The following is a 13,665-nucleotide window of genomic DNA, read 5'->3' on the forward strand; positions in this document are numbered from 1 at the left end:
CAACTTCTGCGAGGGTCCAAGACCCTTGCAGGCTTACCAACCGGTAGGATTTAACATTGTGGCTGGAAGATAAGTTTGGTGCAGCACTATGCCACTATCCATCCAATCTGCATATCTATGTTTGTTCATTACACAACTTCTTTTATTACAAAATCACTGAAAGTACAGTGGGCTTAAAGAGATTTTTCAGGTCGACATTATTTTGCATTCTGGGACTTATAGCTGTGTTTGCAGACTTTGCTGGATCCCTGCAGCTGTCACTTTCCTCCCGTGTTATCACATCAGTCATTGACTGTTCCATCCACTTCTTAGCTATGGCATTTCGAAGGCCATGGGCAATTGGGCATGTAGTGTTTCAGATCCGTGCTGTGTGGCCATCTCTTGTGACTGTCTTGATTCAAGATACAAGATGGACATCCAACAGGGATCTGAAACACTAAATGCACCACATTTGGCTACCTCAATGCCCATATAAATTCTTCTTTGTCAGTCACTAGACTCACTACGGAAGTCAGAGGCACGATCCTGTGGGGTTAGAGTATACATTATAATGGAGACAAAAGAAATGTAGCCGATGGGTGGGTGGGGTCATTATATTATAGCCAGACCATCCACCTTATGGCGATTTTGCGATTTGCAAAAAAATCGCAAAATTTGCCATTTCCTGCAATTGCCACTATAAATCATTAAATGAGCGCGAAAAAGACACGTTAGCTTAGTGTGTCTTTTTTCGCACTCATTTAATGATTTAGAGCGAACACAGCTGACTGCTGATTGCAGCAGCTTGAGGGTTAACACCTCCGGCTCTGCGTTGCAGGCCCAGGATTGGAGGAGGGTCACGCAGGCCTGGGAGCTGCACAGCATTTGGCTGTGACCCCAGGCACCTCCAAGGCTCTTTGAGTGCCCGCCCTGCCGAGCTGACAGAGTTGGTGAAGCGTAGCCAGGTAAGCACTGGCCTGTCCGCTCATCTGCCCCCAACTCAGAGCACCCAAAGAGGCCACTGGACTGTTTTCATTACTGGCGCTCGACAGGAAAGTAAATTACTTTCCTGTCGAGTGCCGGAAAAGAAAGCATAAACTTAATGCTTTCTGCCGCTCGTCTACAATTGGTATCATGCAGCCCAGCCTCAAGGCTGGGCTGCATGATACCAATTGAAGACTCTCGTAGCTGTATTCATTTCAAATTGCTTTACAATTATTGTAAAGCAATTTGAAATCAAGGCTGGGCTGCATGATACAAACGCTCGTAGCTGTATTTGTTTCAAATTGCTTTACAATTATTGTAAAGCAGTTTGAAACGAAAACAGCTACGAGAGTCTTCAATTGGTATCATGGGCTGCATGATACCAATTGTAAAGCAATTTGAAAACGAATACAGCTATGAGCGTTTGTATCATGCAGCCCAGCCTTGAATCAAGGCTGGGCTGCATGATTCCAATTGAAGACTCTCGTAGCTGTATTCATTTCAAATTGCTTTACAATAATTGTAAAGCAATTTGAAACAAATACAGCTACGAGCGTTTGTATCATGCAGCCCAGCCTTCAATCAAGGCTGGGCTGTATGACACCAATTACGCACAAAATTGGGTGTTTAAATTTATGAAAGGCAAATGCCATTCGTCCTGTGCAATTTTGGTGGTTATGCAAAGCCAATTTAATGATATATGCTTATTTCACCTTGATATGCTAGTTTCTGATGTCATCACATGCCATTGCATTTGTTGATGAGTCCCCCCACTTTAATTTGTAGGACTTGACCCCTGGTAGTGTTGTGATGTCATTTCTGTTTGTGGGTGTGTTAAGTCACCATGTGTGGGTGGCATAACCAAGGAATGATGACCACCCAAGAGAGTTCATTGTTTGGCTAGGTATTATGGGCTTGCAGTTACTGCCACTGCATTGCCCCTGTGTCTTGGGCCTCACGGATTCCTTCCATGGAGAAGTGTAGAGTTGTTCCCCCTCTCTCCTGGGGTCCTAGGACAAGCGAAAAGCAAACCTATGGGCTTCAACCAGGGTTGCACTTTTGAATTCAAGCCTATCTGTTTATTTGCTTTCCACTTGTCTGCTGTAAGTAGTGGCGCAGCACCATTTCCATGGAGCTGATCAGGCAATATCCCCCTCCCCCACCACAATCCAAAATGTTAGGCTGTGGTGACTCGACCTGGCTGTCCTACAGAGCGTGGCCAGACAGAACACAACATTTTGTTCCTCACTAACAAAAACCTTGCAATTACTTGGTTTTAGGCTAAAAAAGATGTTTCGTTGCGTTGAGGTGTTGTGAAAATGCCCAACGTTGACATCTGTTTTTTTAGGAAAGAAACCCAATCAGATGCAGGAACTCCTCGGAATGTTGACTTGACATCATTGTGTGTGGGGGGGGGAGGTTCAGGGGGATGGCTGGGAATTCCTTTTGCAATTATTAAGGAAGTCCATTCGTCTAAATGGGGGAGGCAGGGGGATTTGTAGGAGGGGGGGGGTCTTCTGCTCACTCCCAGTCCCAGCCCACACTATATTTTAAGTGTTAACCCCTCTACCCCTATGCACTGTTAACGAAATTGATGGATTTAAGTTCTTGGTAGTAGCAGTTGTGTCCGGATGTGTTGAATGGGTGATAATGCACCTTTGAACGTCAAAAAGAGATTTGGAGGGCTAAGGGTGCCGGTTGGGTTGCAGTTTGGGTTGCAGTTTTGCAGGCACCTGTTTTGTGACTGTGAGCCTGAATGTGCATGGTGCGTGCGCGATACCCTACCAGTCGTAACGATCGGGACTGGGAGTAGTTGTTGTGACGCAATGGTGGTCGACTAGAAAGGAGAGGAATGCTCAAGAGGTAGCCCTTGCCCCCAATAAGTTTCTTTACATTTTGACCCGTTAAAAAAACACGTTATATTTGTTAGGCCCCTGCTAATATAAAAATTTAAATGTCAGTTTGGTATATTTTTTGATTTGTGCAGGCATCCAAACAAACTGTTATTTTGTGTTTTTGGCAGTTTTTACAAACACATTACTTTGCTCCCATGACTACAGACTCCAGCCTCTCCCTGGAATCCCAGAGTATTTTTTCAATTTTCTGCACTGATATTACGCACCCTTTTCCCCTCCAGATCAAGCGAAGGTTGGCCCAATACAGAGGGAAAAAACAATACTATCAGGAATAACTAAAAGGCCCTGCGCGCACCCCCCACCCCCCTCTGATGGAAACCACTCCCTTTATTTTGACTCGCTACTGTAGGTTTGAGCCCTTTAAAGCTGGACAAGCGGTGTCGCTTTTTTTTAGACTAGGGATGACATAGGATTGCAGTGAGGGAACATGTTTGAAGTGGGAGGGGAGGGTTATAAGGACCAGGCCCCGCTCATTGGGCATTGGGCAAGGTCTAAAATGTATTCTGCCCATTTGTTCTTTTCTAGCCTTGGTGAAAACATGTAATTGTCCTCTTGTAGTAGTATTAGTACATCAGAGGGGAAAGTGCATTGGTTGAGACCCTGGAGAAAAGCAGAGCACCTTCCGCATCTCATGTTACAATTGAGGTAAAATGTGGGCCGAGAGGAAGAGATGCGCTGACTACTACTAGTGGGAGGAGGGCCTTGTGGGCCTATTGATGTCACCATCCATATGCCAGACAAGTTAGCTGCATTTCGTTTTTAGGTGTCGTTGCAAACGCGCTTCTTGCGCTTGCAGACTTACTCCCACTCCAAGCCCCAGCCCCTTCCCAGTACCTTTAATCAGGGGTGGGGTGGACTGGCCTATGGAGAACTCTGGAGACTTTCTGGTAGGCCTCAGCACCCTGGGCCTCTTTTGTGTGATAACCTATTTTATTTCCACATTTTCTCATGGGAAAAGGGTTGGACTTGTTGAAAATGTGTAATATGGGGCCACTTTAAAAATTATTTCCAGGGCCTCTTTTGGTGCTCTGTCCACCCCTGCCTTCAATCCGCCCGCCTCCTTCCCCAACCATGCACTGTGATTGGGCCAGTTGCCCTGTGTCAACTTCTGCGAGGGTCCAAGACCCTTGCAGGCTTACCAACCGGTAGGATTTAACATTGTGGCTGGAAGATAAGTTTGGTGCAGCACTATGCCACTATCCATCCAATCTGCATATCTATGTTTGTTCATTACACAACTTCTTTTATTACAAAATCACTGAAAGTACAGTGGGCTTAAAGAGATTTTTCAGGTCGACATTATTTTGCATTCTGGGACTTATAGCTGTGTTTGCAGACTTTGCTGGATCCCTGCAGCTGTCACTTTCCTCCCGTGTTATCACATCAGTCATTGACTGTTCCATCCACTTCTTAGCTATGGCATTTCGAAGGCCATGGGCAATTGGGCATGTAGTGTTTCAGATCCGTGCTGTGTGGCCATCTCTTGTGACTGTCTTGATTCAAGATACAAGATGGACATCCAACAGGGATCTGAAACACTAAATGCACCACATTTGGCTACCTCAATGCCCATATAAATTCTTCTTTGTCAGTCACTAGACTCACTACGGAAGTCAGAGGCACGATCCTGTGGGGTTAGAGTATACATTATAATGGAGACAAAAGAAATGTAGCCGATGGGTGGGTGGGGTCATTATATTATAGCCAGACCATCCACCTTATGGCGATTTTGCGATTTGCAAAAAAATCGCAAAATTTGCCATTTCCTGCAATTGCCACTATAAATCATTAAATGAGCGCGAAAAAGACACGTTAGCTTAGTGTGTCTTTTTTCGCACTCATTTAATGATTTAGAGCGAACACAGCTGACTGCTGATTGCAGCAGCTTGAGGGTTAACACCTCCGGCTCTGCGTTGCAGGCCCAGGATTGGAGGAGGGTCACGCAGGCCTGGGAGCTGCACAGCATTTGGCTGTGACCCCAGGCACCTCCAAGGCTCTTTGAGTGCCCGCCCTGCCGAGCTGACAGAGTTGGTGAAGCGTAGCCAGGTAAGCACTGGCCTGTCCGCTCATCTGCCCCCAACTCAGAGCACCCAAAGAGGCCACTGGACTGTTTTCATTACTGGCGCTCGACAGGAAAGTAAATTACTTTCCTGTCGAGTGCCGGAAAAGAAAGCATAAACTTAATGCTTTCTGCCGCTCGTCTACAATTGGTATCATGCAGCCCAGCCTCAAGGCTGGGCTGCATGATACCAATTGAAGACTCTCGTAGCTGTATTCATTTCAAATTGCTTTACAATTATTGTAAAGCAATTTGAAATCAAGGCTGGGCTGCATGATACAAACGCTCGTAGCTGTATTTGTTTCAAATTGCTTTACAATTATTGTAAAGCAGTTTGAAACGAAAACAGCTACGAGAGTCTTCAATTGGTATCATGGGCTGCATGATACCAATTGTAAAGCAATTTGAAAACGAATACAGCTATGAGCGTTTGTATCATGCAGCCCAGCCTTGAATCAAGGCTGGGCTGCATGATTTCAATTGAAGACTCTCGTAGCTGTATTCATTTCAAATTGCTTTACAATAATTGTAAAGCAATTTGAAACAAATACAGCTACGAGCGTTTGTATCATGCAGCCCAGCCTTCAATCAAGGCTGGGCTGTATGACACCAATTACGCACAAAATTGGGTGTTTAAATTTATGAAAGGCAAATGCCATTCGTCCTGTGCAATTTTGGTGGTTATGCAAAGCCAATTTAATGATATATGCTTATTTCACCTTGATATGCTAGTTTCTGATGACATCACATGCCATTGCATTTGTTGATGAGTCCCCCCACTTTAATTTGTAGGACTTGACCCCTGGTAGTGTTGTGATGTCATTTCTGTTTGTGGGTGTGTTAAGTCACCATGTGTGGGTGGCATAACCAAGGAATGATGACCACCCAAGAGAGTTCATTGTTTGGCTAGGTATTATGGGCTTGCAGTTACTGCCACTGCATTGCCCCTGTGTCTTGGGCCTCACGGATTCCTTCCATGGAGAAGTGTAGAGTTGTTCCCCCTCTCTCCTGGGGTCCTAGGACAAGCGAAAAGCAAACCTATGGGCTTCAACCAGGGTTGCACTTTTGAATTCAAGCCTATCTGTTTATTTGCTTTCCACTTGTCTGCTGTAAGTAGTGGCGCAGCACCATTTCCATGGAGCTGATCAGGCAATATCCCCCTCCCCCACCACAATCCAAAATGTTAGGCTGTGGTGACTCGACCTGGCTGTCCTACAGAGCGTGGCCAGACAGAACACAACATTTTGTTCCTCACTAACAAAAACCTTGCAATTACTTGGTTTTAGGCTAAAAAAGATGTTAAATGATATATTTTTCAACATTAGAAAATGCCGCAAAAAACACAGTTGTGTGCCGTAATTTTTTTCTTTTTTGTGCCGCAAAATTTTCCATTTCATGCCGCAATTTTCTGGAGGGTCTGTATAGCCACCGATTAATTAAGAGCCTGCAATCGGCGGCCCACCTGTATGTATTTCTTTGTCTCCCTTATGCATTCCATTTTCTGTCTGTGTAAATTAAAATGTCACATCATCAGACATCACATGAGGTGTATGTCAGTCTAAAAGCACTGTCATGGTTCTATTTAAAAAGCGAGGGGAATGACCTCACAGTTACACAGACTAATAACTTGAATCTATCAGAGTTATAGTTAATTATTGATGTTGCCTAGTACTGTAACTGTACTATCATCGCCACAGGCTGAGTCAAAAGTCAATAAGGCCATTTTATTTCCAATTCCAGGGTCAAATAGTGAGTCAAATTTACAGAAGTGCAGCTAGAGCAACTGTTAGGTGAAGTAGTGAAAACAACCAAATCCAACAATGATGGAAGAGGTAGATGACCACCATGACACCACCGACACCGCTGGCCCATCACGTGAGGAAATCCTGCTGTACCCTCCCATGAAACGTAGAATGTCAGCAGTGTGGAACTACTTTGGCTACGCTAAAATCGGAGGAGAAATAAAAGAAGATGGCTTTCCCATTTGCTGTGCCTGTTACAAAAAAATTTCAGCTAAGGGCGGAAACACATCTAATATGTTTACGCATCTTCGAGAGCACCATCCAGCCCTTTTCTAGAAACGCAGCAGTCCATCAAAAAGAAACGACTTGCTCCTCCTGCTACTTTCACTACTACAGCAGATTCCACAGAAGCATCATCCAGTACAAAGGTATTTTTAGTTTTAAACTAACATTCATCACCAAAGAAAATCATCATGATTAGGAGTGTAACATTTGCATTGCGCACTACTGCAGTGCACTGCATCACACACAGCAGCACACAGGCCCAGCTTGGACTGGCGAGGTGCTGCTGCCTTGGCACTGGTGTGTGGGGCTGTCCACTTGTACATGATTTTAACTTACCTATCTTAGATTACTTTTGAGTTAATTATTTTGTATTTGCATTTGCAGTGGTGCCGCCAATTCCCAGAAAACCTCACTCAATATACAATGGAAAAAATGTTTGAGAAGCAAAAGAAATATGACCGTACCTCTAAATCTGCACATCAAATGAATGCTGCTGTTGCTTTCTTCATTGCAAAAGATATGGTTCCATATTACATAGTAGAAAGACCAGGTTTCAAGCAGTTAGTAAACCAGCTGAATCCTAAATACGAACTTCCATCGCGAACATTTTTTTCTGGAAAAGAAATCCCAAAATTGTATTCAGCTTTGAGGAATGAAGTGCAGGAAGCTGTTGGCAGAGCCAGGTGGTTTGCAGCAACTACTGATCTTTGGACAAGCAATGGTGGAAGAGGGGAGCCATACATTAGCCTGACACTCCACCACATCCCACCAGAGTGGGTCATGCATTCTCACTGCTTGGAGACACTGTATGTGCCCGAAGACCATACTGCCGAACACATAGCTGAAATATTTGAAGGCATGCTACAACAATGGCAGCTAGACATTAATAGACTTACTTGTATTGGCACAGATAATGCCTCAAACATGAAGAAAGCATTTCAACAGGTACTTAAAGTACCACGCTTAAGCTGCTTTGGCCACAACTTAAATTTAGGGATTCAAAAGTGTTTAAAAATCCAGCGCGTTGACACAGCAGTGAAAAGTTGCAGACGGCTGGTTGAGTCATTCAGCCGCAGCTGGAAGAAAAGACGAGAGCTAACCTTAAAACAAATTGAACTCAACATTCCTAAACATTCCCTGATTCATGATGTAGTCACAAGGTGGGGCTCAACATATGACATGATTGAGCGCTTCATTGAGCGGCAGCAAGCAGTGTGTGCAGTACTTGCAGCAGATAGAAATCTCTGGCATTTGATGCCAAAACAAAATGACATGACGAACCTTGAGGACATTTCATTAGTACTTGGGTCCGTCCACATGTTCACAGATTCCCTTGCTAGTGGCACACGCGTCACTGCATCAGCAATCAGACCAATATTAAATCATCTATTGAATAACGTTCTGGTTTGTGCTCTCACTGATCGTCCACTAGCGAGAGAAATGAAAAAAACTATTGCAGCAGACCTGAGCAGTAGATATGAGGCACCTGAAATACGACTGTTGCTTGACATCTGTTCATTCCTGGATCCAAGGTTCAAAGAACACTTCCTCAGTAATGTCACTGATACGGCAGAAGCAATAAAAGAAAATGCTTTACAAGAAAAACACAGCCTGGAAGAAGATGAGGATCAAGAATCAGATGTTACCACTGCCACTCTGACAAGAAATAGGACCACCCCCCAGGGTAGTGAAGAACAGAGTGAGCAGCAGCTGCAAAGCCTTGGAGTTCCATCACCAAGCCCAACTCCAGTACTAGCAAGCAAAAAAACAGTTGATGTTATTCCCAGAAAAGGCCTACATGATTTACTCGGGGAAATCACCGAAAGTGTGAAACAGTCCACTTCTGCAGCAGCAGACTCTGAACCAGAAGCAGCAATCATTGCTCAAGTCGAACACTACAAAGCTCTGCCAATCCTTCCGGGAAATGAGGATCCACTCATTTGGTGAAAACAACATCAAAAGGATTTACCCATTCTGTCATATCTAGCCCAAAAATACCTGTGCATCCCAGCAACTAGTGTTCCTTCTGAACGTGTCTTCAGTAGCAGTGGCTACATATTGTCACCATTTAGGAGCAGACTATCTACAGAACATGTAAACATGCTAGTATTTCTGCATCATAATTTGTGATTTTTTTTTCTAAGAAAAAAGGTTTGCTGCTCACTCAGACTTGCGTTCTAATACTTAGAGAATCTTTTTCAGACTTTGAATGTAAGCAGATATGATCCTTTTGCCAGTTTTACCTTGGTAGTGTTGCTAAAACTTAATTCAGCAAACCAAAAGGTTTGGCATAACCCCTGGGCACCCCTTCTCTGACTATCATTCTTCAGAAGAAACAAAACATATTGAATTTGCAAATTGGACGTTCTTCCTTCTGTGATGGCAGGTGACATTCAAAAATGATAGTCTGGTCTGGGTGATTGTCCAAAGCTATGCCTACAGTTGATTGATTTTAAAACCTTCCAGTTATCATACTTTGAGACCCTAGGGTCATACATGTCTTGGCCGGCTCCTACTTCTTTAGTTAAACTTTTGAAAAGGTTGTATTGGTTTACAAAGTTAAATTGGACCTCCTGCTCCGTTGAGTTAAAACTAAAATAAATGTTTGTAAGAAGAGCAAAGACAACTTCTTGGTGATGTTTTTCTTGTTTGTGTATTGTGTCTTGTTGAAAATGTGACTTTTCCTGGCAAAATAATATTTAAGACAATGCTTATACACACGTGCACGCTATACTGCAATAACCACAGTATACCGTCATTTCAAATGAAGGTTACCATACCGTCTGAAAATCAATATCGTGACATCCCTACAAGGCAGGGCCAGCAAGCCCCACCAGCACAGCCAGTGCCACCACGCAGGCAGCCCCCAATCCCACACATCAGAGCCAGTCCATTCAACCTCACTGCTGAGCAGATCCACACCCTGTACCGTTTGGACCGGGACACCATCACCGCCATCGTAGACATGACACACAACGACATCGTCAGCATGATAGAAACACCAACCGCCATCCCACCCCTACTGAAGGTAGTGTCTGTACTCCACTTCCTGGCCACAGGCACCTACCAGCACACAGTGGGGCACTTGCATGGCATTTCACAACCATTATTTTCATGTACACTGATCCAAGTGCTCGATGCCCTCCTCAAGCACACAGACGACCACATCTCTTTACCACGGACTGCCCAGGAGATTGCAAACACCAAAGTGGGTTTCCATGCCTGCATACCTGGTTGCATTGGTGCCATCGACTGCACCCTTGTGGAATTGGTGGTTCCACATGCCATGGAGGTACCGTACCGCAACCGTAAACTATTTCACTCAATCAACGTGCAAATGGTCTGTGACTCAAACAGGATCATCACACATTGTTGTGCCCGATTCCCCGGAGCAACCCATGATTCAATGGTCCTGAGGAACTCCACAATACCACGCTACATGGAGCGACATGCAGGCCCAAGATCCTGGCTACTCGGTGAGTCTAATGTCATGACCATGGAAATGTGAAGTGGGTAGGTGAACGAGGTACCAATGCATACTCCACCTGGCTGAAAGGGGGGGGATGATGCATACTCCACCTGGCTGAAAGGGGGGGGGAATGATGCATACTCCACCTGGCTGAAAGGGGGGGAATGATGCATACTCCACCTGGCTGAAAGGGGGGGGGAATGATGCACACTCCACCTGGCTATGAGTAGCAGAGACAACGGAGCCAGATCATACCCTAAAGCAAAACAAACTTCACCCAACACCAGTAAACCCAATGCCTGATGTATGCAGCCCTACCATGTGAATGAGGTTGTGTCCCAACCATGACACAACCATCTGCAAGTGCATTGTACCAATTCAGACCACATTGACTACAACGAAATGCACCTACATGCACGTCACCAAACACCATAAACCGAAAGGCCTGTCCCCCATAACTGCGCTCGAAGGAGGCACATGACGGACAGAAACATCAACACACCATCACACAGACAGCAGGGCCCCCAAAATGTCCCTATAAACATCAGTATTGCTCACTGGGGTCATGATGAGGCCGACAGCAATGTTGCAATGATGTGAGCATTGACATCACAGGACACGTGCCAGGCCACCAAAACAAACGGCATGAACAAACACAGTGGATGGGCACTCACAAGGCACTTGGCCCCCCTGCATACATTGGTTGATGGCATGCAAAACAGGCCATGAGAGCCATGAGCATATACCGGTCGCATAGTGTGAATCAATTAGTGCATTTAGAAGTGGTCCAAAGTAACAGTTGGATGCAAGCCATGGTGGCACATCATGTTTCGAATTAGACGTCACATACATTCTCGCCCACATACAGGTGATGCAGGCTATCCCCTGAAGAGGTGGCTCCTTACACCAGTCCGGAACCCACAGAACCAGCACGAGGAGGACTTCAACCGTGCACATACACGTACCCGTGTGGTCATTGAGCAGGCATTCGGCCTATTGAAGGCACGGTTTCGCTGCCTCAGCAGGTCTGGTGGGGCACTCCTGTACCGCCATGAGAAGGTGGCAAAGATCGTCATGGCATGTGTCATGCTACACAATATGTGCATCAGACGAAATGTGCCCCTGCCCCCTGACGCAGAACTGCAACCACCTGACGATGAGGATGAGGAGGGTGCAGATGGGGCCGCACCTCGTGGAGGAGGTGATGCACAGGAGGGGCGTGAAATGCGTCAAGATATCATCAACCAATGCTTCTAGCACACACAGCTGGTGTGTATGACATGGAGACGGCACTTGGGGCACTGTGTGTGTCGGGGACATGCACACTGTGGACTGTACACCAATAAAACACACATACGCAATGAACAATGTCCACACATTTGATTTGTGCAAAAGGAAAATGTGTATTTTAAATGTGAATTGTTGTGACACACCCACTCCCCCTCCCCCTGAACACCCCAACACACCCACTCCCCTCTCCCCCCTCCCCCCTGAACACCCCAACACACCCACTCCCCCTCCCCCCTGAACACCCCAACACACCCACTCCCCCCTCCCCCTGAACACCCCAACACACCCACTCCCCCCTCCCCCCTGAACACCCCAAAGCACCCACTCCCCCCTTCCCCCTGAACACCCCAACGCACCCACTCCCCCCTTCCCCCTGAACACCCCAACGCACCCACTCCCCCCTCCCCCCTGGACTCCCCAAAACACACCCTGTGACTAAGTGGCTAATGTTGCATGATAACGGTGGGCAGCCGCTATTGCAAGCCCCCTCTCCTGGCCCCCGGGGCACCCCTGCCTGTGCTACGCAGGTTCCTCCCCGATCGGCGGATGGGGCTGCTTTGGGTGGAACTGGCAGCGGAGGAGGTCCCTGCCTGCTCATGTGCACACATGTCCCGAATGGAGTTGGCTAGCTCTGAGAGCACGCGCCGCACGGCGGCAAGTTCCGCACACATGTCCTTTGAGGAGGACTGCATTTCAGCCCTCAGGGTCTCTGTGCTCCGCTCCATTTCAGCCCTCAGGATCTCAGTGCTCCGCTCCTTTTCAGCCCTCAGGGTCTCTGTACATTGTTCCATAGCTGCCCTTGCCCCCCCACATTCTGCAGCATGCTCATTCATAAGCGAGGAGAGTTGTTGCTGGCGCGTGATTATCTCCTCCAGGGAATGTTGGCTCTGCTGGCCCATGCCTATTTCAGATGGTGTTACGAAGGGGCTGCTCCCCTCCTGCTGATTTTTGACAGGGCATGGGGTGGATGGCCAGTCCTCATCTTCTGAATGCCCCTGTGTGGGATCCTCATGGGGGTTGCTCTGGGACAGACGGGGAATGATGGTGGTCAGTGGGGGGTCCGACATTGGGCTCCTCTGTGTCACTTTCAGAGCATGCTGCAATGGCAGCAGTTTCTCCTATGGTACTGCTTCCTGCAGAACCTGTATCTTCTGTGGCGAACATTGTGGGGGATGTGTGGTGCTGCTGCCATGCTGCCTGCTGGGGTGCCTGTCAGTGTGTACTGGCAACGGGTACTGGCAACGGATTTCGGCTGCTGCCGTGTCTTGGTCACTACAGCTGAGGTGGAGGGTGTTGGCACAGTGGTCTTGCCGGTGTTGTGGCAGGGGTGTCCTCATCCTCGGGGTTGGAATTTGAGCCTGTGGTGGAGCAAAGGAGGGAGAGTGTTATTGATGGGTCTGCGGACATTGGAATCGCGATGACTGACATCATTTTGGTTACTAGATGCAGCACATTTGAGGCAGGGGCATGCAGGTTGTCTCCTTTTTGTGTGGCTTTAGCATGGAGGTTTGTGGGTGCCTGCAGTTAGGGTGTGCATACTACATGTGTGATGGATGGCGGTAGTGCACCTTGCGCGGCATACGATGCCGGTAGGGGCCGTTTTGGGGTCTTTTACGGCATGGTGTAGTTTACATTACCGGCATGGCGTAATGCTTGTGCGCGATGGGTCGGAATGTGCCGGACTTTACGGCATCGCACCAGGGCGTAAACGTTAATTACGCCATGCCGGTAATGTTGAATACTTACCGCCTGGGTCGTAATGAGGGCCAAAATGTTGTCTTCAAACTCACCTGCATCATGGGTCATACTGATCCCATGCACACACATCACCGGAGGCTCATGCATCTGGCCTCGTACACCACAGACACAGTGGATACAAGGATGACTAGACTGCATCAGTGAATCAACACATCGTCACAGACATGTGTCATGCATCCATGG

The 13,665-nt window shown here is 46.9% G+C and overlaps 1 protein-coding gene across 1 annotated transcript; it reads left to right on the plus strand.

The window, feature by feature from the left end:
* The first annotated feature begins 7,388 nt into the window (after positions 1–7,388).
* LOC138452833 (E3 SUMO-protein ligase ZBED1-like) lies at positions 7,389–8,912 on the plus strand. The gene has a single exon (XM_069605178.1). It carries the CDS (start codon positions 7,389–7,391, stop codon positions 8,910–8,912), a length of 1,524 nt encoding a protein of 507 aa, XP_069461279.1.
* The last annotated feature ends 4,753 nt before the right edge of the window (positions 8,913–13,665 follow it).

This window comes from Ambystoma mexicanum, chromosome 4p (genome assembly GCF_040938575.1).
Source record: "Ambystoma mexicanum isolate Mex_15411 chromosome 4p, UKY_AmexF1_1, whole genome shotgun sequence".
Lineage (NCBI taxonomy): Eukaryota > Metazoa > Chordata > Amphibia > Caudata > Ambystomatidae > Ambystoma > Ambystoma mexicanum.